The sequence below is a fragment of the Paramisgurnus dabryanus genome, chromosome 3, assembly GCF_030506205.2.
Source record: "Paramisgurnus dabryanus chromosome 3, PD_genome_1.1, whole genome shotgun sequence".
NCBI lineage: Eukaryota > Metazoa > Chordata > Actinopteri > Cypriniformes > Cobitidae > Paramisgurnus > Paramisgurnus dabryanus.
Genome location: NC_133339.1, coordinates 49,962,700 through 49,988,026, shown reverse-complemented (window position 1 = coordinate 49,988,026; position 25,327 = coordinate 49,962,700). Strand labels below are relative to the sequence as shown.

Genomic DNA, 25,327 nt, shown 5'->3' with positions numbered 1-25,327 from the left:
GGTTGGTCTGTGTTATGACCGTGAGTGCTTTGTTCCGTGAAAATAACTATTGCGAGTTAAGAACCTTTACTAGACAAATTATGCGAATGCTTTGTTGAAGAGAAAAGTTTTAAGTCTAGATTTAAAATGATCGACTGTGTCTGATTCTCGGACATGGGTTGGTAAATCATTCCAGAGCTTAGGGGCTAAGTAGGAAAAGGATCTTCCACTTTTAGACACTTTTGATAGTCTAGGGATAATCAATAGGCCAGAATTTTGCGACCGTAGTGTGCGTGATGGATTGTATTCTGATAGTAATTCTCTAAGATATGAGGGTGCTAAGCCATTTAAAGCTTTGTAGGTGATTAGTGATATTTTAAATTGGATGCGATATTTAACTGGTAGCCAGTGTAAAGATGCCAGAATTGGGCTTATGTGGTCATACTTCTTAGATCGAGTAAGTACCCTTGCAGAAGCGTTTTGAACTAGCTGAAGCTTGTTGACCTGATTTGAATGGCATCCCCCGAGTAGCGAGTTACAATAGTCTATTCTAGAGGTCATAAAAGCATGAATAAGCTTCTCTGCGTCAGATGTAGACAGTATATGGCGTATTTTTGAGATATTTCTAAGATGGAAGAATGCTGTGCGGCAGACGTTGGCGATATGACTATCAAAGGATAAGTTGCTGTCGAACATCACACCTAAGTTCCTAACCGTGGAAGATGGCACCACAGTACAGCCATCTATGTGCAATTTGTAATCTGACATATTATGTTTGTAGCGATTTGGTTCAATAATAAGTACCTCTGTCTTATTGGAGTTGAGCTTAAGAAAGTTATGTGCCATCCAGTCACTAACATCGCTAATGCAGTCTTTTAGCTTAGAAAACGTGTGTGTTTCGCTGGGATGCGAGGAGATGTAAAGCTGGGTATCATCCGCATAGCAGTGAAAACTTATGTTATGTTTCCTGATAATGTCTCCTAGGGGTAACATGTATAACGAGAACAGGATAGGACCTAAAACTGATCCCTGCGGTACACCGTATTTAACCAGGGAGTGATATGACTCTTCCTCATTTACATAAACAAAGTGATAGCGATTGGTTAGATATGACCTAAACCAGGCTAGCGCCTGACCACTGATACCAACATAGTTTTCTAGTCTATTGAGTAGGATTCTGTGGTCTATTGTGTCAAATGCTGCACTAAGGTCTAGTAATATAAGAATTGAGATTTCACCACGATCGGATGTTAATAGGAGGTCATTTGTAACTCTAAGCAACGCTGTCTCTGTGCTATGGTGGGGCCTGAATCCTGATTGGAACTTTTCATATGTACTATTATTTGTCAAGAATGTGCGTAACTGGCTTGCCACTACCTTTTCTAATATTTTCGAAAGAAAAGGGAGATTTGAGATTGGTCTAAAGTTATTAAGTTCTCCTTGGTCAAGCTGTGGTTTTTTAATCAGCGGTTTAATAACTGCTAGTTTAAAAGCTGTTGGAACGTATCCTATTTCTAGCGATGAGTTAAAGATATTTAGAACCGGGGTTGACACTACAGGGAATACTTCTTTAAGTAGTTTTGTGGGAACGGGGTCTAATATACAGGACGATGATTTGGATGATGTGACTAGTTTAGAGAGCTCATCTATTGTAGTAGGTTTAAATGAATCAAGAAGTTGGTATGGTAGTCTAGTGTTAAGTGAACTAATGGGTAGAGTGGTGACTGCCTGGGTAGCTACGATGGTTTCCCTAATAGCCGAAATTTTGTTAGAAAAGAAGTTCATGAAGTCGTTACTATTGTGTTGAAGTTTACTATTGGTTTCTGTTTGTTCTTTGTTTCTAGTCAGTTTCGCAACTGTGCTAAAGAGGAAACGAGGGTTGTTATGATTTTCTTTAATAAGCGTACTGAGATATGTAGATCTGGCGGTTTTAATAGCCTGTCTGTAGTGTTTAACACTCTGTTTCCATGCTGCGCGCCATACTTCTAACTTTGTGCTTCTATAATTTCTTTCCATTTTTCTAGCTGCCTTTTTAAGGGCTGCTGTGTGATGGTCATACCATGGAGCTGGCGGTTTTTCTTTGAATCTCTTTTTTCGAATGGGAGCAACGGCATCTAATGTGTTAGAACAGACATTGTTTAGGTTTTCTATTTCAATATCTAGACTGTCACAGTTATCTGCTACATGTTTCATTTGGGACAGGTCTGGAAGAGTGCTAATAAAGCTATCTTTAGTGGTGGAAATTATTGTTCTGGCTAGTCGGTAGCATGTTGTAGATTGAGTGATCCTATCTAGAAGTACAGTGTATGACACAAGGTAATGGTCAGAAACTGCATCACTCTGAGGTGATATTTCGACGTCATTAATATTGAGTCCGAGTGACAGAATTAAGTCTAATGTGTGATTACGAGTATGCGTTGGCCCTGTCACGTTTTGTCTAATATTGAGAGAATTTAGAACATCTATAAACGCACGTCCTAATGCGTCTTTTGGGTTGTCCACATGGACATTAAAATCACCAACAATAAGAGCTTTATCTACAGTGACTACAAGCTCAGATAGGAAATCTGCTATTTCATTAAGGAAATCTGCATGGTGGCCCGGTGGTCTATAGATTGTCGCTAAAGCAAAAGAAAGCTGTTTGTGGTTACGATCAGTTATTTCCATATTTAACAACATTACTTCAAATGATTTAAATTTTAGCTCAGATTTTTGGTTTACTTTAAACATTGTGTTGTATATTGTAGCTACACCACCCCCTCTCCCTTTTAATCGAGGTTCGTGTTTATAATAATAGTCTTGTGGGGTGGATTCATTTAAACTAGGGCCGGGACTCGATTAAAAAAATTAATCTAATTAATTAGAGGCTTTGTAATTAATTAATCTAAATTAATCGCATTTTAATCTCATATAAATATTTGACCTGAGAACATTAAGAAGTATTTTTACATGGATTTTTATGAATAATGACTGAATACATAAGCTTAACAAAATATTGTTTATTTTTGTTCAACCAAGTCGTTGTACCCGGAGTCGGGCTAATGTCCACGCTAGCTGCTGTATGTTTTGCATTGAGATGATACTTGAGGCTCGATGTGCTGCGGTGATATGTGAATTCCTTGTTGCATATCTTACACACAACCATGCTCTTATCGACGCTTACCAGTGATGCGCGGGTCAATGTATAAACAACCCGCCCGCAAATCGGACCGCAAAGAAAATATATACCCGACCCGCTTCCTGGCCCGCATTTCTTAAAGTAGTTTGTTTAATATTGCAGGGTTCGGGACTTCTCAGGTTTTGACTGTTCTGGTACCTATGTGCGCGGATGCCCCACCTCGCGTATAAAAACAACAAAACATAATATACTATATAGCCTATATTAAAATTAAAATATATCAAAATGTGCATAATATATTTTTTAAGAGGTGATATATAGCTTTAGCCTACATAAATGCTTATTGCTTTAATGTTGCGAGTTCCTCTTCGACTTTTCTTGCTGTTATGTTTATAATAGTTCATTGTTCAGAGTTCATATTGATGATCTTATAGTCAATTTAAAAATGCTCTTACAAACTGACTCTATTCGTTTAACTTTTTTCCTTTACCTGCCGTCGCTGTTCTCTGTGCGTGTCCTCCGTCAAAGTAGCCTATTAAAATTAATATGAAGTTGATTTTTAAAAGTCTTAAGCACACCGCAAATCAAACGTGCTGCTACAGTATGCTCTAAATGCGCGTGTAAATTTAACTTCTGGGCACTGCCAGGCTGATTTTTTGAAAAGTAAGTGATATAGGCTACTCACTGCATGTTTTGGCATTCGGTAGCATATGCATCAATGAGATGCAAGGTGTTGCTTTTAATGTTCTTTTTAATTTATATTCACAAAACCTAACAACAAAACATTGTTTATAATTACGAGACAAATTATTTGAAACGAAATTCGTTTTAAAGTAGCAAACAAAACTTAAATTAAACTCGTAATAAACTAATTAAATTGAAACAAAACAACATTACAACAATATTTAAACCCAACAATACTCAAACATTAACATATAACAGACATTACGATACATGTTAAAATAATCTGTAGTTTGTTGGTAGATGTTTATTGGGCAAAACCTGCGTTGCAAACCTCCATTTACCAGAATAAATCATTTTTACTTTGAAATTGATGCGTTGTCACGTTAAAATCAGCTGTTCGTTTAGGTTCCGTCTACTTTTATTTACACTGCATCACAACCCCGGAGTTCTCGAACTAAAACAGGGTCTGCAGCATTTAGGAATGACTCTATTAATAAGTGCGATTAAAATGCGTTAAAATGTTTAACGCGTTATTTTTTGTGTAATTAATTAATCTTAATTAACGCGTTAAAGTCCCGGCCCTAATTTAAACTAATGTAGTCGTCTGCTTTAAGCCAGGTTTCTGTTAAACAGAGTACATCTAAGTTTTGGTCTGTTATTATTTCATTGACAATAGGTTCTTTATTGGTAAGCGATCTAATGTTAAGAAGGCCGAATTTTAAGATTCGAGATTCATCTGTTAATGTATTGTTTTCTAATTTTATTTGAATCAGATTTGTACCAGATGTAACAAGCGGTGCCCTGTATTTATTTGTTCGGGGAACAGATACAGTTGAAATGTGCTGATATTTCGGTAAGATTGACTCGAAGTGCTGGGATATAAGTGGTCTTGACATATCACGGCAGCTAACAGATGGACGGTTAAGCCGATCCGTCTGTTTCCTGACCTGGGCCCTGGATAGTCATACTATATCAGAATTAAGACTATTGATCAGATTTTTAGTGAGTATAGCACTTCCTTCCGATGACGGATGAAGGCCATCTCGGGTTAGGAGAAATGGTCTTCCCCAGAAATGCTTCGATTGTCTATAAACCCTACGTTATGCTGAGGGCACCACTTTGACATCCATCCATTGAGAGACACTAATCTACTATGTGTTTCATCTCCCCGGTAGGCGGGGAGGGGACCAGAGCATATTACATTGTCTGACATTGTTTTTGCAATTTCACACATCTCCTTAATATTATCTTTGGTGATTTCCGACTGGCGGAGCCTAGTGTCATTCGTGCCGGCGTGAATAACAATCTTAGAAAACTTCCGCTTAGCATTAGCCAGCACTTTAAGTTTGGATCTAATGTCAGACGTTCTGGCTCCCGGTATACAGTCGACTATGGTGTTTGGTGCCTCAATGTTAGTGTTCCTGAGTATAGAATCTCCAATGACCAGGGCACTTTTAAAAGGTGTTTCAGCTGGTATACTCGTTAGGGGATCGAATCTGTTAGAAATTGTCGTTACGTTATGGGTCTTAGAAGGACGCCTTATATGACTATGCCGCCTAACAGTCACCCAGTTTGACCGCCGACTTGACTCTGATGACGGAACCGAGCCATGGTTATTGTGATAAAGACTATGCGCGCTCGATACAGTATTTGTAGTATTTATATTAGCATCTGATGTCGGAACCGAGCCATTAGTCTTTTCGCTCGATAGATTATTTGCGACAGTAACATTAGCGGTTTTGCTATCCTCAACTAGCGTTCGGATGCGCGATTCTAGTTCAGCAACCTTCTCAGTTAACCTTAATACTTCAATACACGCAGTGCATGTAAACCCCTCTATGCTAACAGCAGAAGCTAAACTATACATGTGGCAAGTAGTACATGTTACAATAACAAGCGGAGTCTTACCGCTTTCATGCTGGGCGATGGCGTCTTCGTTTACCCGGACGCGGTCCCCGGAGCTGCATCGCGTGGGGTGTTCGGTTGTGACACGCCTCGGTCGCCTGCGAACGTCTGGGGTCAGGGTGATGTTTGGCTTGCTGAATCTGCGAAGGCCGGGCAGCGGTTCCTCCACAGCTTCCCGATCGCTTTCATGTCGTTCACGGTCCGTGAAGCTGCATCGCGTGGAATGCATGTTTGTTGCTCGCTTGTGGACGTCGGAAGGCAGGGTGAAGTGGGCGCTGTACCTCGCCTTGGATCTGCTAAAACCGGGAAACAACTCCTCCACAGCTTCCCGCTCAGGTGAGGATAGGTCAGAAAAGCATATATCAGATGAATCCGCCATTAGATCGGAAAATGCTAGCTTCAGCCTCCACCGTGTGGATGCTAGCGGGCTATATGCTAACAACACTGGGTGTTTATTAGTGATAAATAGTTTCACGTGGTAGTACTGCTCAATAATCGTCACGGTAAAGTATTCCTATGTAAAACTAATAAGTTATATTATATAAATAGGAATAAGATGGTAAAAAAAAGCTTTTAGATGATGAACTCGACGGAGCTACGATGCACGATCTGCACGATCTGATAGAAAGATGGTTTCTTTACTCACTTCCAGAGCTTTCTCTGTCTCACGCTACACAACAATGAAGACACTGCCTACTGTTCACCCAGCCCGGTTCACATGACATCATTGCTCGGAGGAAAACGGTGTCTACTGAATGTTTCTCCAAGAGAGATGCAAGAGAGATGCAAGTAATCAAACGCTGACTATTATACAGCAGTTTATTGACGAGAAATATGAAACCGTAGTGACTGTCAAGGTGACAGGACAAGAAACATTAATGCCGCTGAGCACTTGGGTGTCCAAATTTAATGCGCTGCTTTCTCTCCCTCCAGTAATTCACTTTCCGTTATTCAGCATGTTTATTAACAACATTCAACGCCACCCTTTAATTCTTGAAGATATGTTTTTAACTGTATAATGATCCCTGTGTTGCACTGGACTTCTGCTAAGCTTGAACTTGAAAACGCGATGCATCACGTGCGCGGTACAACGCTTCATCCACCCGTAGCGCGCGTGCACGGAGTTTAAATGTTCATATTTTGGCTTGAACATTTTATTGCATTCAGTCTTAAAGCCTAATAAACAGTACCTGTTGAAGTCATTAAAGTTAAATAAATAACAAAAGAAGAGAAAGTGTGCAGCAGTGTGCCCCTGGTAAAATAATTATTACAATGTATTCCTAATGACCAACACAAGTCTTCTGCATACTGACATGGTTTGAAATCTATAGGTATTTGATTCTTTGGTTTTCTGATGTATTAAAATTCATATATGTAGAGCAGGGAAATAAGAAGCTTTTTTTCCTGGGGTGCATGCCCTGGAAAATACTTACATGAACCTCGGTATTTATTAAATCATGCAATGCGGCGTGTTTGTCTTTACAGTTATGAAATTTATTATTTTAAACACACATTTAACAAAGTATATATTGTAAGTGTAAATATTCATAAACTCAACACTTCGGAGGCGTTTTTCTAAAGAATAATGTTTAAACTTTATTGGTGGTGGTTGAGAATAATTCCTCTTTCCATATGTAACGCATTTTAGCGCAATATAAATGTATCATATTGTTATTCTTAATATATAAGAATACATATATATTTTTTACAACATTTATAACATATATATATATATATATATATATATATATATATAAAGATGCTTAGTACAATAGCTTTGCTTCATAAGTTTCTGTAATAAATCATTAAATCAATCACAAAACGTGTTGACAGTGGCAAATAAAATGCTTGTTAATTTAAACAAGGCAGAAAGGTGTATAAAACAGCTTTAATTAACAATATCTGAATTGGCTCTTTTGCACACTTCTAATTTTCTCATGTCATAATTTATAATTATTAATTAGATTGAATATAAATAAGTTTTGAAAAGTGTTGAATGCGAACGTGTAAGATATCTGGAAGGCGATGCGGCGTGTTTGTCTCTATAGCCACATGTTATAAAATTTATTATTTTACACACACATTTCACAAAGTACATATTGTAAATATTCATAAACTCAACATTTCGGAGGTGTTTTTTGTCCGCAAAAGGCACAGTTTCTCTGTTCGCGTCAATTATTTTGGTTTGACCAACTAAAAAAACACATACGTGACATTGAGACATTTTATTAAGTTACTTTAATAAATTATTTTAGTGATATTCTATTTTACAATAATATTTTTTACAATTATGAATTACGTAGAAACACTGACTGCATATGCGCAAGAAAGGTAGCCTATTATTAAAGATTTTATAAATATAAATATGTAAAAACGAAATAAAAAGATATCATATGCCAACTGTACAGCCCGCATGGGTTTAAACGCCTTTTTTCTAAAGAATAATTTGTCAACTTTATTGGTGGTGGTTGAAAAAGAATTCCTCTTTCCATATGTAAAGCATTTTAGCGCAGTATAAATGTATCATATTGTTATTCTTAAAATATAAGAATACTACTATATTTTTTACAACATTTTTAACTTTAAAACATGTCTTTTTTTATACCACATTAATCTCTTTAAAATATTGATACTTTTAGAAAAACTGACAATTATAAATATTATGAACAAACAATGAAACGGTGTCAAAATTCGACAACACAAATAATTAAGATATTCATTGTAAATAGAGTCGCGTTTATTAGGCTAAAACTAAATTCTCTGTTGCACTTCCTATAAATTCGCATTGCACGTATCTTAATAGTTGTATGCGCTGTTATGCTGGCAAGAAGGGGTTGACATATCACTTTGCTGTTTTAATACAGTAGCAATGTAAAATATTCAGCAATGCCTTTATTAACTTCTGGAAACAACGGCAATGCAATATTTTTATGCGCCACCTGGTGGATATTCTGTGAAGCGAAACACATTAAGGGAAAATGGAAAGTAGCCCCCCCGAAAGCACTTGCAGAATGCTGCGAGACTCTGCGAGACGAATTGGCGAATGCCGCGGGAGAAAACGCGCATTTTTAAAGGCCACATCTGTACAGCCTTTCCCAAGCAAAAGTGTCTTAGAAATTGTAAATCAATGTATTGCTTTATGTGATTGAGTAGGCCATATGATTTTCACATCATTTTGAAGAAAAAACTCTAGACTACTAGATCCTGTTTTGAAAAGTCTTGGGAAAACATGTTTAGAATGAGTTTTTGCTTTTTCAAAAACCACGCATAAACATTTTTCCCTCAAAAATACAAACATGTACATACATGTTGATTATATGATATTGTAGCCCAGTTTGTGATGAAAACAGTGTTATGAGACTTTTGCCATTAATATGTTTTCAAGCAACTGAAAAAAGCACAAATGTCAGTGCATTTCAAAACTTCCCCAGGGCCCTAAAAACCCCTTAGACCCCAGAGGGTTAATAATATTAATAACATTTACCAAGATTTGAAGTGTTGGCGAAAATGGGGTTTTAGTTTATTTATTAGGTTGTACAAACTAGCTATTGTGAGATGAGTATCTTTACTAAAACAAATTATGTGAATGCCTTGTTAAAGAGAAAAGTTTTTAGTCTAGATTTAAAGGTATCTACTGTGTCTGATTCTTGGATATCTGTTGGTAAATCATTCCAAAGCTTAGGGGCTAAGTAGGAAAAGTATCTGCCAGCTTTAGACACTTTAGATATTTTAGGGATAATTAAGAGACCAGAATTTTGCGACCGCAGTGCACGTGATGGATTGTATTCTGATAATAATTCTCTAAGATATGAGGGTGCTAGGCCATTTAAGGCTTTGCAGGTGATTAGTAATATTTTAAATCGTATGCGATATTTAACTGGTAGCCAGTGTAAAGATGCCAGAATTGGACTTATGTGGTCATACTTCTTAGATCAAGTAAGCACTCTTGCAGAAGCGTTTTGAACTAGCTGAAGCTTGTTTACCTGATTTGCATGGCATCCTCCGAGTAACGAGTTACAATAGTCTATTCTAGAGGTCATAAAAGCATGGATAAGCTTCTCTGCATCTGATGCAGACACCATATGGCGTATTTTTGAGATATTTCTAAGATGGAAGAACGCTGTGCAGCAGACATTGGAGATATGGCTATCGAAGGATAAATTGCTGTCGAACATCACACCTAAATTCTTTACCGTGGAGGTTGGCACCACAGTGCAGCCATCTATGGGCAACTTGTAATCTGTCATATTATGTTTGTAGCGATTCGGTTCGATAATAAGTATCTCTGTCTTATTGGAGTTTAGCATAAGAAAGTTAAGTGCCATCCAGTCACTAATATCGCTTATGCAGTCTGTTAGTTTAGAAAACTGGTGTGTTTCGCTGGGATGTGAGGAGATGTAAAGCTGGATATCATCCACATAGCAATGAAAACGTATGTTATGTTTACTGATAATATCTCCTAGAGGTAACATATATATATATAACAAGAACAAGATAGGACCTAAAACTGATCCCTGCGGTATGCCGTATTTAACCAGGGAGTGATATGACTCCTCATCATTTACATAAACAAAGTGAAAGCGATTGGTTAGATACGATCTGAACCAGGCTAACGCCTGACCACTGGTGCCAACATAGTTTTCTAACCTATTGAATAAGATTGTGTGATCTATTGTGTCAAAGGCTGCACTAAGGTCTAGTAATATAAGTATTGAGATTTCACCACGATCGGATGTTAAGAGGAGGTCATTTGTAACTCTAAGCAGTGCTGTCTCTGTGCTATGGTGGGGCCTGAATCCTGATTGGAACTTTTCGTACATACTATTATTTGCTAAGAATGTGCGTAGCTGGCTTGCCACTACTTTTTCTAATATTTTAGAAAGAAAAGGGAGATTTGAGATTGGTCTAAAGTTATTAAGATCTCCCTGGTCAAGATGTGTTTTTTTATGAGCGGTCTAATAACTGCTAGTTTGAAAGCTGTTGGAACGTAGCCTAATTCTAGTGATGAGTTAAAGATATTTAGTACTAGGTTTAATACTGCAGGGAAAACCTCTTTGAGTAATTTTGTGGGAACAGGGTTTAATATACAGGACGATGATTTTGATGACGTTACTAATTTAAAGAGCTCTTCTATTGTAGTTGCTTTAAATGACTCAAGATGTTCGTATGGTAATCTAGTGTTAAATGTACTATTGGGTAGAGTGGTGGCTGCTTGCGTAGCTACGATGTTTTCCCTAATAATCGTAATTTTCTTAGTAAAGAAGTTCATGAAGTCGTTACTGTTGTGTTGGAATTTACTAATGGATTCTGTTTGTTCTTTGTTTCAAGTCAGTTTCGCAACTGTGCTAAAGAGGAAACGAGGGTTATTATGATTGTCTTTAATAAGATTGCTGAGATACGTAGATCTGGCGATTTTTATAGCCTGTCTATAGTGTTGAACTCTCTTTCCATGCTGAACGCCATACCGTTATTTTTGTGCTTCTATAATTTATTTCCATTCTTCTAGCTACCTTTTTAAGTGCTGCAGTGTGATGGTCATACCATGGAGCTGGCCGTTTTTCTTTGATTCTCTTTTTTCGAATGGCGCAACGGCATCCAATGTGTTAGAACAGACATTGTTCAGGTTTTCTATTACAATGTCTAGATCGTCATGGTTATCTGCTACATGTTTCATTTGAGACAGGTCTGGAAGAGTGCTAATAAAGCTATCTTTAGTGGTGGAAATTATTGTTCTGGCTAGTTGGTAGCATGTTGTGGATCGAGTGATCCTATCTAGAAGTACAGTGTATGACACAAGGCAATGGTCTGAAACGGCATCGCTCTGGGGTGATATTTCGATGTCATTAATATTGAGCCCGAGTGACAGAATTAAGTCTAATGTGTGCTTACGAGTATGCGTGGGCACGTTTTGTTCAATACCGAGAGAATTTAGAACATCCATAAACAAACGTCCTAATGCATCTTTTGGGTTATCCACATGGATATTAAAATCACCAACGATAAGAGCTTTATCTACAGTGACTACAAGCTCAGACAGGAAATCTGCTATTTCTTTAAGGAAATCTGCATGGTGGCCCGGAGGTCTATAGATTGTAGCTAAGGCAAAAGAAAGTTGTTTGTTGTTACGATCAGTTATTTCCATATTTAATAACATTATTTCAAATTATTAAAATTTTAGTTCAGATTTTTGGTTTGCTTTAAAAATGTTGTTGTATATTGTAGCTACACCACCCCCTCTCCCCTTTAATCGAGGTTCGTTTTTGTAACAGTAGTCTTGTGGGGTGGATTCGTTTAAACTGATGTAATTGTCTGCTTTAAGCCAGGTTTCTGTTAAACAGAGTGCATCTAAGTTTTTGTCAGTAATTATTTCATTAACAATAGGTTCTTTATTGGTAAGCGATCTAATGTTAAGAAGGCCGAATTTTAACATTCGAGGTTCATCTGTTAATGTATTGTTTCCCCTAATTTTATGTTAATAAGATTTGTACGAGACGAGGTAGACGGTGCTCTGTATTTGTTTGTTTGGGGAACAGATACAGTTGAAATGTGTTGATTTTCTGGTAAGATAGACTCTAAGTGCTGGGATATAAGTGATCTTGACATATCGCGGCAGCTAACAGACGGATGGTTAAGCCGATCCGTCTGTTTCCTGACCTGTGCCCTGGATAGTCAGACTGTATTAGAAGTTAGACTATTGGTCAGATTTATGGAGAGTATAGCATTTCCTTCCTGAGAAAGATGGAGGCCATCTCTCTTTAGCAGGTCAGTTCTCCCCCAGAAATGCTTCCAATTGTCTTTAAAACCCTACGTTATGCTGAGGGCACCATTTTGACATCCAGTCGTGAAGAGACACTTATCTACTATAAGTTTCATCCCCCCGGTAGGCGTGGAGAGGACCAGAGCATATTACATTGTAGGGCTGGGCGATTAATCGAAATCGAACCGCAATCGCGATGTGCAACGTTGCGATTAGCAAATCGCGAAAGGATGCGATATGATGCGATTTGAGAAATATGCAGAGAGGCTTTGTGACAGTCTAACCAATTGAGCGAGCGCAAGTATGTTTGTGCTTTCTCCGTGAGAGGCACGTCAACCAAAACAGTGCTTCTTCTAAACTGACGAGGGGTTTCAATTTAAAGCATGCGCGCAGCCTGTGTATCTCAATGCTTGTTAAATACTCGTGCCCGTTTCCCTATTGCAAGACTTTGCGCGTGCGTCTTCCACAACAGACAAGGTGTTTAAACTTGACGCACAGCGCAGCCTGTGTCTCTCAATGCTTGTTAAATACTCGTGCCCGTTTCCCTATTGCAAGACTTTGCGCGTGCGTCTTCCACAACAGACAAGGTGTTTAAACTTGACGCACAGCGCAGCCTGTGTCTCTCAATGCTTGTTAAATACTCGTGCCCGTTTCCCTATTGCAAGACTTTGCGCGTGCGTCTTCCACAACAGACAAGGTGTTTAAACTTGACGCACACGCGCAGCCTGTGTCTCTATGCTTATTAAATACTCCCGCCTGTCTCCGCAAGTCCGCATCCCAAGACTTTTCAGGCGCGTCTTCCACAACAGACAAGGTGTTTAAACTTGATGCACATGCGCAGCCTGTGTCTCTATGCTTATTAAATACTCACGCCTGTCTCCGCAAGTCCGTATCGCAAGACTTCACGCCCGCGTCTCTCAAAACGGATGATGCGTTTTACACACACACACGCCCAACAATGCTTACAAGTCTGGCTCCTTATTTAAAACAAACTAAAATACCATTTTACTGGGTTGCTAATGTCACTTGAATGAAATGACATGACATTGAACGCATTTGGATTTTATATTCATTTTAAAAATCCCAAATGTAGCTTTTTTATATTTTGATAGTTATGAAGTTGAGTATTACAGTTCTTTGTTTACAAAAACAAACAAACATGCATTCAAATCTTTTCAGTAAAACTCAGTCACCCATTTAAATATTTTAAATTGTTGTTAAAGTTGCAGCTATAATGAACCCACTTATTTAAATACTGTTACAGTGTTAGTCCAAGCTAAAGATCATTTTACATTTCATACAATAAGAAGTGTTAATTATATTCTTAATTTTTTTGTTTTTGTTTCCTTATTTTCACAAAAAAACAAAACAAAAACATAAGAATACAGTTAAATCACCAGACCCATAAGCAATATCATTAAGATCTAACGATCTAAAGAGGCAGATGCACATTGCATCTGCTACAAAATTTAATCGCAAATCGAATCGCAATCGCAATTCCTGGTAGAAAAGGCGCAATTCGATTTTTTTCCCTAAATCGCACAGCCCTATTACATTGTCTGACATTGTATTTGCAATTTCACACATCTCTTTAATAGTATCTTTGGTGATCTCCGACTGGCGGAGTCTGGTGTCATTTGTGCCGGCGTGAATAACAATTTTAGAAAACTTACGTTTAGCATTAGCCAGCACTTTAAGTTTGGATCTAATGTCTGACGATCTGGCTCCCGGTATATAGTCAACTATGGTGGCTGGTGCCTCAATGTTCGCGTTCCTGAGTATAGAATCTCCCATAACCAAGGCACTTTTAACAGACGTCTCAGCTTGTGTATTGCTTAGAATATCGAATCTGTTAGAAATTGCCAGGGGGATCTTAGGTGGGCACCGGATATGACTGTGCCGCCTGACAGTCATTCAGTTAGTCGGCCGCCTTGACTCAAAAAAAAAAAACATTAATGTTAGCACTAGTGGGCATGGGTAACATTGTATTCTATACTGGTTTTGTTTAAAAATTATAAGCTATATTTCAGGTTGAAGAAATAATACATGAATGTTTGCCTCCAGAATATGCACGTCAACTGTTGGGTACAAAATACCCTCTAGAAATGATCACTTTATCACACATTCTCTCACCCTCAAGGACAGAGTTTTTTTCTGTCACCTAATCAACAAAAAAATTATTCGAACAAGCCTCTCCTGGTCGACTAATGATTAGTCCTTAATATTCACAATACAATTCTGTCTAATTCACATGTGAACTCTGTTCTTTTGTAGGCCAGTAATGGACAGTGGTACCAGATGAATGACTCAATGGTGCATTCCAGTAACATAAAGGTTGTCCTTAATCAGCAGGCTTATGTTCTCTTTTACCTGAGGTAGTATTTCTGCTCTTTGTTCTGTTGTTCACATGAGATTAGACCGTCAAGACATCTTTATTTTACAAACACATCTACTGTTTGGTAGGATGCCAGAGAAAAACACGGATTCTTTGAATGCAAAGCAGAACGTGGTACATTCTGCGAGAAGTAATGTGACCCCCGAACAGTGGAAGAAGAGCTCACTCAATGGACCTCCATCTTCACCACAGGTTACCAAGGTAAAAACTTTTGATATAATCTTTACACAAGTTATTACATATAATAAGATGGTTTTTATTATCCTACAGTTCAGTTTGACCCCAGAAACACACGTACAATTAATTATCAGTCTAACATCCTTCTCAACTTGCATTATCGTAATAAATACTTGCCTGTGTTTACAACAAATACCTGCTGCTATGTTTTGTGGAGATGTCATTATGCATATGACACGGAAACTTCATGTAAAAATAACATGCATATTCAATATTGTGTAATATTTTTAGGTAAAGTGATTGATATTTCACTCATTCAGATGATAACAGATCACTACATTTATTTATTTCTAATGCTGGTTGGTTGGTTTTGTTTACAGAGACTTGATCCAGCTCAGCTGAGAAAAATCCAGTCTGTGGATGGTGGGCTTGGTATTCCTGTGGCCAGGAATTGTTCAGGGGTTCAGTCAACCAAGATGTCTAATGGTACAACCCTCTCCAATACCTTAACCAAGCCATCTGGTGGACCCACACTGATTGAGGAGCCCTTTCAGAAAGCAAAAAAGACCATACCTCAGTTTCAGCCTCGCAATGGCCCTACTGCTCCACCCAACGGACTCACCAAACCTAACACGGACAAAAGAAGCAGCAATGAGGTCCGTGGACTGCCATCATCTACCTCACTTAAATCCCTATCCGACACCTCTTCTGCTGACACCTCTTCTGAGTCGAAGGTAAGTCTCCCTTTAAGTGAAGATCTCACCTTCTCAAAATCTTCAGTTAAGTCTTCCTTAACCTAGCTGACATGTCTTTTAGGGGTGGGATGAGAAATCTATTCTCTGATGTATCTCGATCCTTTGTCTCATGATTCTGAATCTATTCTTAAAAAGTGTGTGAGCATTTTTGTTTTAAAAAAGCTCTCCATCCACACTATATACCACAGTGAAACATGATCATTCTCACACACACACAAACAGGGCATATGTGTACAAGTGTAAAGGGGTCGATCATAGTGTTACCGCAAATAGTCGACATAGTCGAAGTAATCAACCATGAAAATTAGTTGACAGCAATTTTTTTAGTTGAGGAGTTGCATATTTATTTTTCTCGGCTCACTGTAATTCACCTCCACACTAGTCTGTGCGCGCCCTGTTGGTTAATCTGCTATGCTATCATCTTTCTTCCCTCTCCCCCTGCCTTCACTGCTTTGATTTTAAAAATTGTGGTGGCAGCAGGGCTTTGAACCAGAATTTTTTCCCAGTTGGTTCGTTCCGAACAGAAACGGTATTTTAACGTTTTCGGTTCAACCCTTAAATTGACGTTCCTGAAATGGTAAGAACAAAAAAATAAGGTTCCTGAACCAGTTAATAAAAAACGTATTTAGTCAGCCACCAATTGTGCAAGTTCTCCCACTTAAAAAGATGAGAGAGGCCTGTAATTTTCATCAAAGGGACACGTCAACTATGAGAGACAAAATGAGAAAAAAAAATCCGAAAATCACATTGTCTGATTTTTTTTAAAGAATTTATTTGTAAATTATGGTGAAAATAAGTATTTGGTCAATACTTTGTTATATACCCTTTGTTGGCAATGACATAGATCAAACGTTTTCTGTAAGTCTCCACAAGGTTTATACACACGGTTGCTGGTAGTTTGGCCCATTCCTCCATGAAGATCTCCTCTAGAGCAGTGATGTTTTAGGGCTGTTGCTGGTCAACACGGATTACTCCCTCCAAAGATTTTCTATGGGGTTGAGATCTAGAGACTGGCTAGGCCACTCCAGGGGCCTCATTTATCAAGCGTGCGTACGAACAGAAGTGTGCGTAAAGTGTGCGTAGGAACAGTTTTACCCAAAGTGTGGAATTTATCAAATTGTACTTATACGTAGAAATGTGTGTAAATATACGCACACCTCGGAGTATGCGTACGCAGAGCATCTAGTGGTAGAATAGCGATACTACACAGGACCGTCCATCCCCAGTGTTAAAAGAACACTTTGTCTATTTATTATCCACCCCCAGGTGTTAAAAATGATTACTGTTAATAAAGTAACTGCAAATCAGTATTGAAGTTAATTAATGCAATAAGTGTCTAACCCTATGTAATAAAGCTCCGTCAAATGCTTAAAACAGTGGCTTATCTTGCATTATTGGAAGACTTGGCAAATAATCCATTCCGCCGGGAGCGCGTTTTCAAAGATCACGCCGATGATGCTGGTTATGCGGCTGTCCAAGTTCTGTCGTTGTCTGTCCTCCTACAGTTGCACTGATTTCACGTCGGTGTGCTGTGACGCGTTTTTGTTTTTTTTTTGGCTGATAATTTTATGTCAAACCACTTTTTTATTTCTAGAAGTGTTCTCATACCCAACGGAATTAAACTCACTGGTAACATGTTCCCATGCAGATTTGTTTTCTTTTGTTAGTCATTCCTCCCGTACTAAGTGAACCAAACAGATGTGTTATTAACCTCATCCACCAGTAACTCAATTTCTGTGTCTGTAAAGTTCCTCTTTTTCGCTCTCTTTGTCATTATTGCGATGAGGGAAAAAGCACAACCACGTGACTTATAACGGGAGGTGTTGTCACCATATATGGTTCATTGGAGGCGTTTCGGAATGCAAATGACCATGAACGTGCACGAGCATGGTGCTTAAGAACAAGTGGGATTTATCATCAAGGATTACTTACTGATGTGCGTACGAACCCCGTGCGCACGTTTGATAAATCCCGATTTTTTTGTACTTAGACACATTCTAAATTTCATTCGTAGGTACAAATATAGAACATTTTCTACGCACTGTTGATAAATGAGGCCCCAGGACCTTAAAATGCTGCTTACAAAACCACTCCTTTGATCCTTTGGGATCATTGTCAGCCTGAAAGACCCAGCCACGTTTCATCTTCAATGCCCTTGCTGACGAAAGAAGGTTTTCAGTCAAAATCTTCCCAATTCTTTCCTTTACCCATATCAGTCGTCCTAGTCTCTTGGCAGAAAAACAGCCCCAAAGCATGATGTTTCCACTCCCATGCTTCACAGTAGGTATGGTGTTCTTTAGATGCAACTCGGCATTCTTTCTCCTCCAAACACAAGAAGTTGAGTTTCTACCAAAAAGTTAAGTTTTGGTTTCATCTGACTATATGACATTCTCCCAATATTCTTTTGGATCATCCAAATGCTCTCTAGCAAACTTCAGACGGGTCTAGACATGTACTGGCTTAAGCAGGGGGACACATCTGGCACTGTAGGATTTGAGTCCCCGGCTGCGTAGTGTGCCACTGATGGTAGCCTTTGTTACTTTGGTCACAGCTCTCTGCAGGTCATACACTAGGTCAGGGGTTCTCAAAGTCCGGACTCCGGTCCGGATCCGGACCCGACGGCAACTTGATCCGGACCCGCGTCCACTTCATATTACAAGTGCATTAATTTCTATGTGATTGATTAAATGTGTGCATTTGCTATTTTACTAATGCATATTAAACTTGTAAACCATTCGTTTAGTTTTTTTCTTTTTAGATTTAAGAATATTCCTGGTCATAAAATAAAACGAGTTATTTGAAAACTTCCTGTGTGGCACTGTAGCCATCACACCCAGATATTATGCACAGCTACTTCATGTACTACGGCTTTTGATCAGTCCTTACCAATCACTGTTGGTTTGAGTCGTTTAAAACATGCATTTAAAAAAGCAACACTCGTTAAAACATAATCTTAAACATATTCTTTATTATCATGAAAATACCTGAAAAGGTTTGAAGAACAGTAATATAAATATATCCTTAAGCCATTTCCTGGAGCTCCGTGTGTCTGGTTCTTCGTCTGCAGCGCATATATTTCTCCCCGAGAGCGCCCCCTGGCTTTTGGATGTAGTGGCATTTCACCGTAATTCATTGAGAAGCATAGCAAGCATCATCAGCCAATTTATAGGTGCACCCCTAATTTTGGTCAGTCTCTGCCTACCAACCACACTTTTTTTGCCATGGTTTATGCATATGATGGAGAACAAACTGTGCCATTTTTCTAATTAGGTTGCTCTGTTTTTTTGCACCTGATTACTTTTGGCATATTTCTTGTGTTTATTTTTTTTAATTTACTTTAAATGCAAAATACACTTATGTTTTTCCCAAACTATTTGTGTTGATTTGTTATATAGACAAATGATTTACATAATGTTTTTCCGGACCTATGAAAATTATGGGAATTCAGATTTGGACCTTTGAATGTAAACTTTGAGAACCCCTGCACTAGGTCCTCCCATTAGGGGTGGGAATTGCTTGGACCCTCATGAATCGATTCAGAATCGATTCTTAGGGTCCCGATTCGATTCAGAATCGATTCTTGACGTACTAATTTGCATATCTGTGACGTCATTATGTCACATTTGCTCTCAAAGCCAGGTTAATGTTTGCGCTTTTGCTAGTAGTCTCTGAACTGTCATATACTGTACTTTAATGCAACTAAGGGATAAATAATGTCAAATACTTATACTAAATACTTTTTTGCCCCACTGTACAAATAAGTAGGCTGATCATTAGGACTTAAATTATTACTCTACATAATTTTCCTTGAGTCTCTATCTTGTCACAAAAAATAAAAAAAGGCTATGTAAGCAGTATAACTGTAATTCTGACATGCCTACATTTGTTGAGTGCACTTAAACACGCGTACACACATAGACGGAGGACGAATTCCAAACAACGCTTCGGGAAGAAGATGCAGCATAAACAGTTGCTCCACATAGAGTGAAAATTACGTTGTTTTTCAGTGCTTTATTCACCAAATGTATTTTAATGGACTACAGTATGAGACACAGTAGCGCAACTCTCTCTCAAGTTTATACATCAAGAGTTTTGATCTTTAAAGGGCGGAGTTGGACCCGACACATTCAACCGCATATGCGTACAGAAAATTTCTCACTTTAGCTTCTTTTAGCGGGTAAATTGTTTAACATAACATGTGTTAACATTAGCAAGCATTTGAAACACGTGCAAATGATCAACTTTCACCCTACTTAAATTTGCGTATTAATCTGCGAATCGCATGCGAGCCGAACCGTGGGTGTGATCTTTACGGATCACGGATCAACTGCGATTTGTTACACCACTAATTAGTAAAAAACAAACATCTAGAGACACTTGGTAGCCTACAATATTTACCTTCTATGATTGAGCATTAGAGACTTGGGCTTGAGTAGGCTACTTGCTGGTGGCAAGCTTCTCATTTCTCAGAGTCAACGACGACCTGAAGTGAACTTCGAGTATTGCACAGAAATCTTGTCAAAGAACAAAAAAATATGGTATTAACTGGTTACTATTATTTTAAATAAACCTTTCTGTTCCGTGACATATTTTTCGAAAGTTTCTGGTTTCATTTCTGTTCCTTGCAAAACATCAAAAGTTTCTGGTTTTCGTTCCGTGAACCGGTTTAAAGCCTTGGTGGCAGGTGAGTCTATGCAATCAGCATCCAAAGTATTAAAGTATTTTAAGCCAAGTTGTGATCGAGTGGTCTGTATACTGTGCCAAACGTAGCTGGCTTATCACGGGAGCACAAAAACACTCGGAAGTTATTGACAATGCAACCACAAAGAAGAATAGGGCAACGTAAGTATATGATTATTAATGAAACGGCAAGCTACTCTGTATTGTTTATTAACTCTTTTGAGAAGTACAATACATGCAAGCGCACAGAACAATATTCGCGCGTGGGAAAGCATCCTCGTGTATTTGCAGAAAAACATCCTCACGAGAGCGCAACTCTGCTCAGAGCGCACAAACGCAGTCACGCGAGCAAAGGCTGGGATGAGCACTTGCTCGACTCTCTCTATGCGCTCGCAGCTGCACAACACGCACTTGCTTGATCAAGATGACTTGGGACTGTGGGGGCGGGACAATGACGGGGGTCCTCGCACCTGTGATCGGTTGTTTAATTTAATCAGTGGCACACACACACACACACACACACAATCTTCTGTTTCACAATCTGTCTCTAGTAAATATAGGTAGAGAAGACACGTTTTAATATGATCCTTATGTCGGAGAAAGTAATTTATGTGTTGGAAACAATAGTCTTGTGTGATCCATGCAATAATAAGCTGCAAAAACTAATGCAAATTTTTAAGCTATTACATATATGTTGTCTACTGTTTAATTAGATAATATCATCCTGCAATATATACTATAGGCTACATATTGACATTTGTCAGACTAAGTTAGCATTAGAAAACTTTAGTATGGTCCTGTATAAAGATTAACAGAAAAGATTAAAGGGACACTTCACCTATTTGCATTAAGCTTTGTATAGTTAGAACCCCAGTCATGTTTTTGAATGGTCATGCATCATTTCCTCAGTTGCCACTGAGACATGAGAAATACAGATTTTAGTGTTGCACTTCCTTCTTTCAATGATGTAAAAATCATCATTTTACATCATTGAAAGAAGGAAGTCCAATATATTTTTTGAGGGGGTGGGACTACAAACTTTTTTCTTGGTCAAATAGTCACCAAATTCGAAATTTGTTACATTTCGACTACAAATACTGATGTGGCCTTTAAAAATGCGCGTTTTCTCACGCGGCATTCGCCAAATCGTCTCGCGGAGTCTCGCAGAATTCTGCAAGTGTTTTCGGGGGGGCCACTTTCCCTGTTCCCTTAATGTGTTTCGCTTCACAGAAAATCCACTAGGTGGCGAATCAACTAAATTTTTATATGCGTTGTCATTGCGGTTGTTTCCAGAAGTTAATAAGGGCATTGCTGAATATTTAACATTTCTATTAAAACAAAGTGACATCAACCCCTTCTTGCCAGCATAACCGCGCATACATCTATTAAGATGACTGTACATGCAGTGGGCATTTATACTAAGTGCAACAGAGAATTTAGTGTGAGCCTAATACACTTAACTCTATTTACAATGAATATCTTAATTATTTGTGTTGTCGAATGTTGACACCGTTTCATTGTTTGTTCATAATCAGAGTATGTGAGCGGTGCGGAGTGGGAGCGGAGCGAGGAGTGGAGTGGCGTAATTTTGCCAGGAGCGAGGAGCGTTTTTTTTTTTTTATGTCGGAGCGTTGTGATTTTCTCTCGCTCCGAAAACGCTCCACTATCGCTCAATTACGAGTCAGGACTCGTCAGACTCCGGACCAAACCACTGTGAAAAAAAACGGAGGGGGACTTAAAATGTTTCTTAACATATTTTGCATTCGTTTGCATTTGTATTGTTGTAGTACTTTCACAAACATTTATATACGCGACACTGGGAAACTTCAACTCCCATGAGCACTCTGCACCAAGCGCAACGCACAGAGACCGTTTGTTGAGACGCGCGCGCGATCAGCGCACCTTCCAGACAGCTCGCGAGAGCTGATGGATTTGCGAATGCACAAGAGGAAGCAGTCTGAGCGCATACACACTTCGGGAAATATAGAACAATTGCATAGAAGTGATTGAAGAGATATAAATTGCGTGCACACTCTCAGGGCAAAGCGGATAGAAATTCAGCGCAAGTGCTTGGCACCGGCGACTCGGCAAAAGCTCGTTTTTCCTAAAGTGAATGCAGCATTGGAGATATAGCTTTAATAAAAAATTTGTTCAACCAGCCAGCATTTGTTTTGTTCAGATTCAGAATAGTTCTAGTATTAATATAAAAGTTGGCTTAAAGTGAAGGCAGTAGACTATCTATATTTTTTCGTTTGGCTATTTGTCTAAATTAATATTTTAGTTTGTGATTTATTTCTTTTATTTAATGTAATGTTTTTCGTTTGATAATTTATTTTATATGAGGTTTTTCATTTAATCATTTATTTAATTTCAACACATTTTTGTTTTGCTTTGTTTAAAAGTGAGCTAAATGATAGCTTAATTTGGGCTAATATTAGCTATTTCAGTATGTGATGTTCTTCAGTTAATAACTGCGTATAAAATAAAAAATATGTTCAACCAGCCAGCATTTGTTTTGTTCAGAATAGTGCTGTAATTAATAGCCTATAAAAGTTGGCATAAAGTGAAGGCAGTAGCCCTATATTTTTTTCGTTTGGCTATTTGTTTAAATTAATATTTCAGTTTGTGATTTCTTTCTTTGATTTAATGTAATGTTTTTCGTTTGATTATTTATTTTATATGAGGTTTTTCATTTAATAATTTATTTAATTTCAACACATTTTTTGTTTTGCTTTGTTTAAAAGTGAGCTAAATAATAGCCTAATTTCGGCTAATATTAGCTACTGTTTCAAATTCCAATAAAGTATATGATGTTCTTCTCTTAGTACTGCATATTCGTTGTTGTTTTTTTTTTAAAAATAAAAATTTGCCGTAGAGCGAAAAACGGAGCGATACTTAAGGAAGGACGGTGCGGGGAGTGAGCGAGGAGCGGAAATTTGTATACCCAGAGCGGAGCTTGAGCGGAGTAATTATGAAATGCTTTGAGCGCGGAGCGCAAATTCTTTCCACTCCACTCCGCTCACATACTCTGTTCATAATATTAATAATTATGTCAGTTTTTCTAAAAGTATTAATATTTTAAAGAGATTAATGTGGTATAAAAATACATGTTTAGTCAATATATTTAAAAAGGTCAGAGTTATATATTTAAGTTTTTAAAACTGTAATAATTGCATATTTCAAATTATTATTTTTTCTATTTGGCATAAAAAATGTGGAAGTTTTATGCCTAACTTGAAGTATGATTTACTTATATTTTAACATTGATATTATTTGATTAAATGTAGGCAAAAAATAAATTAATAATAAGTAGAACAAATGTCAATTTTAAACATTGATATTATTTGAGTAAATGTAGGCAAAAAATAAATTAATAATAAGTAGAACAAATGTCAATTTTAAACAATCACATAGCCAACGGTTTTTAATAGCAACAAAGAAACTGCACATTTTGCCGACGAGAAACACCTCAGAAACTCCTCGAATTTATGAATATTTACACTCACAATATGGTTTTATTTCCTTACTACAAAAGTATAACATATACAATGAAATGTATTTAACACCATTGCATACTTTTTTGTCGTGTTTCATACCATGTAAAGGGAAACATGATAATATAAAAAGTAGCCTACTGTTCAGTAATGGAGAAAAGCGCAACACAACCATGTTGAAGCTATTTAAACGTTCAGATGCAAAAATGAACTAAATGTAAAATTAGATAAACTAGTTAATGATATTGCGTTAATGCGCTCGGTGTCTTCAAAGGTCTTCACGAATTATTTTGTTATAAGACTCGATTATCATACATCACGTCTCTTCTACTGTAAGTACACGGAAAAAATAAGACAAATGATGCGCGTTTTTTATGAAGGATTTTTATGAAGAATATGTGACTGTTTATGTAACTGGCAAAAGAAAACTTCGCCAACGAAATGTTTGCCAAAAAGCATGCATTTGTATGACATCAAAGTCTATCGCCTAAACATCGATAATCCGTGTCATGTTACTTCAATATCATACAGTATGCGCTCAGCATGAAGTGGAGCACACAAATTGTCGTCAGTATGGCCTACATGAAACACGACTGCCCTCTACAGGTTTTTGTATATTCTGCGTCCCCCACCGAACCCCCCTTCTGTGGGATCTCGCAGAATTTCGGAAATGCTCGCGGCATTCTGCTCTCAGAGACGCGCATTTTTAAAGGCCACATCTGTATGACACACTTTCAATAAAGATTAATGTTTCTACAGGTGAAATGCTCCTTTAACAGAAATTATATATATAATATGCTTGTGTCCAGTTTTTTGTCTGGTGCAGTGAACAGATCTTTTGTCTTTTAAGGGTCAAAATAGCATTACATTTTTATTTGTTGTTGTGTTTGATTATCTCAATAAGGGGGTTCTGTTTCATTTGCCAAAATATGGGCCCTAATAATCCGAGCAAAAACAATAGGGCTTCGTACCTTTCAGTGCATGCCGTTCTGGCCTGCTCCTCGGTGCTCGGGCCCTAATAATAATCCGAGCAAAAACAATAGGGCTTCGTACCTTTCAGTGCATGCCGTTCTGGTCTGCTCCTCGGTGCTCGGGCCCTAATTATGAGAAGAGCATCAGCAGTAAAGCTTCAATGTATGGTGATTTTGTCAGACAATGTCGCTTATCTGAATCAGAATTTTAGCAGCAGTTATAGGAACAGCTGGTTGGATTAAACACGAGGTGTAATGGGTCGTATTTAGTCACTATTTTATAGTCTTCTCGTTTTATATCTGACAACAGAACAGATAATATGTAAAAATAGCATTTAGTTGTGTTAAAATGCAATATAATGTGATAGTTAAAAAAATAGAAGTGAAACATTTCATATTTCTGTTAAGCAAC

At 38.0% G+C, this 25,327-nt stretch overlaps 1 protein-coding gene across 1 annotated transcript in view; it reads left to right on the top strand.

Moving 5' to 3' along the window:
• Positions 1 to 25,327, top strand: part of usp36 (ubiquitin specific peptidase 36) — a 136,562-nt gene that overhangs the window by 64,284 nt on the left and 46,951 nt on the right. The window contains exons 11-13 of the mRNA XM_065249936.2: positions 14,718 to 14,818; positions 14,907 to 15,039; positions 15,396 to 15,749. Coding sequence (XP_065106008.2) covers positions 14,718 to 14,818; positions 14,907 to 15,039; positions 15,396 to 15,749 — 588 coding nt within the window. The remainder of the gene's footprint in view (positions 1 to 14,717; positions 14,819 to 14,906; positions 15,040 to 15,395; positions 15,750 to 25,327) is intronic.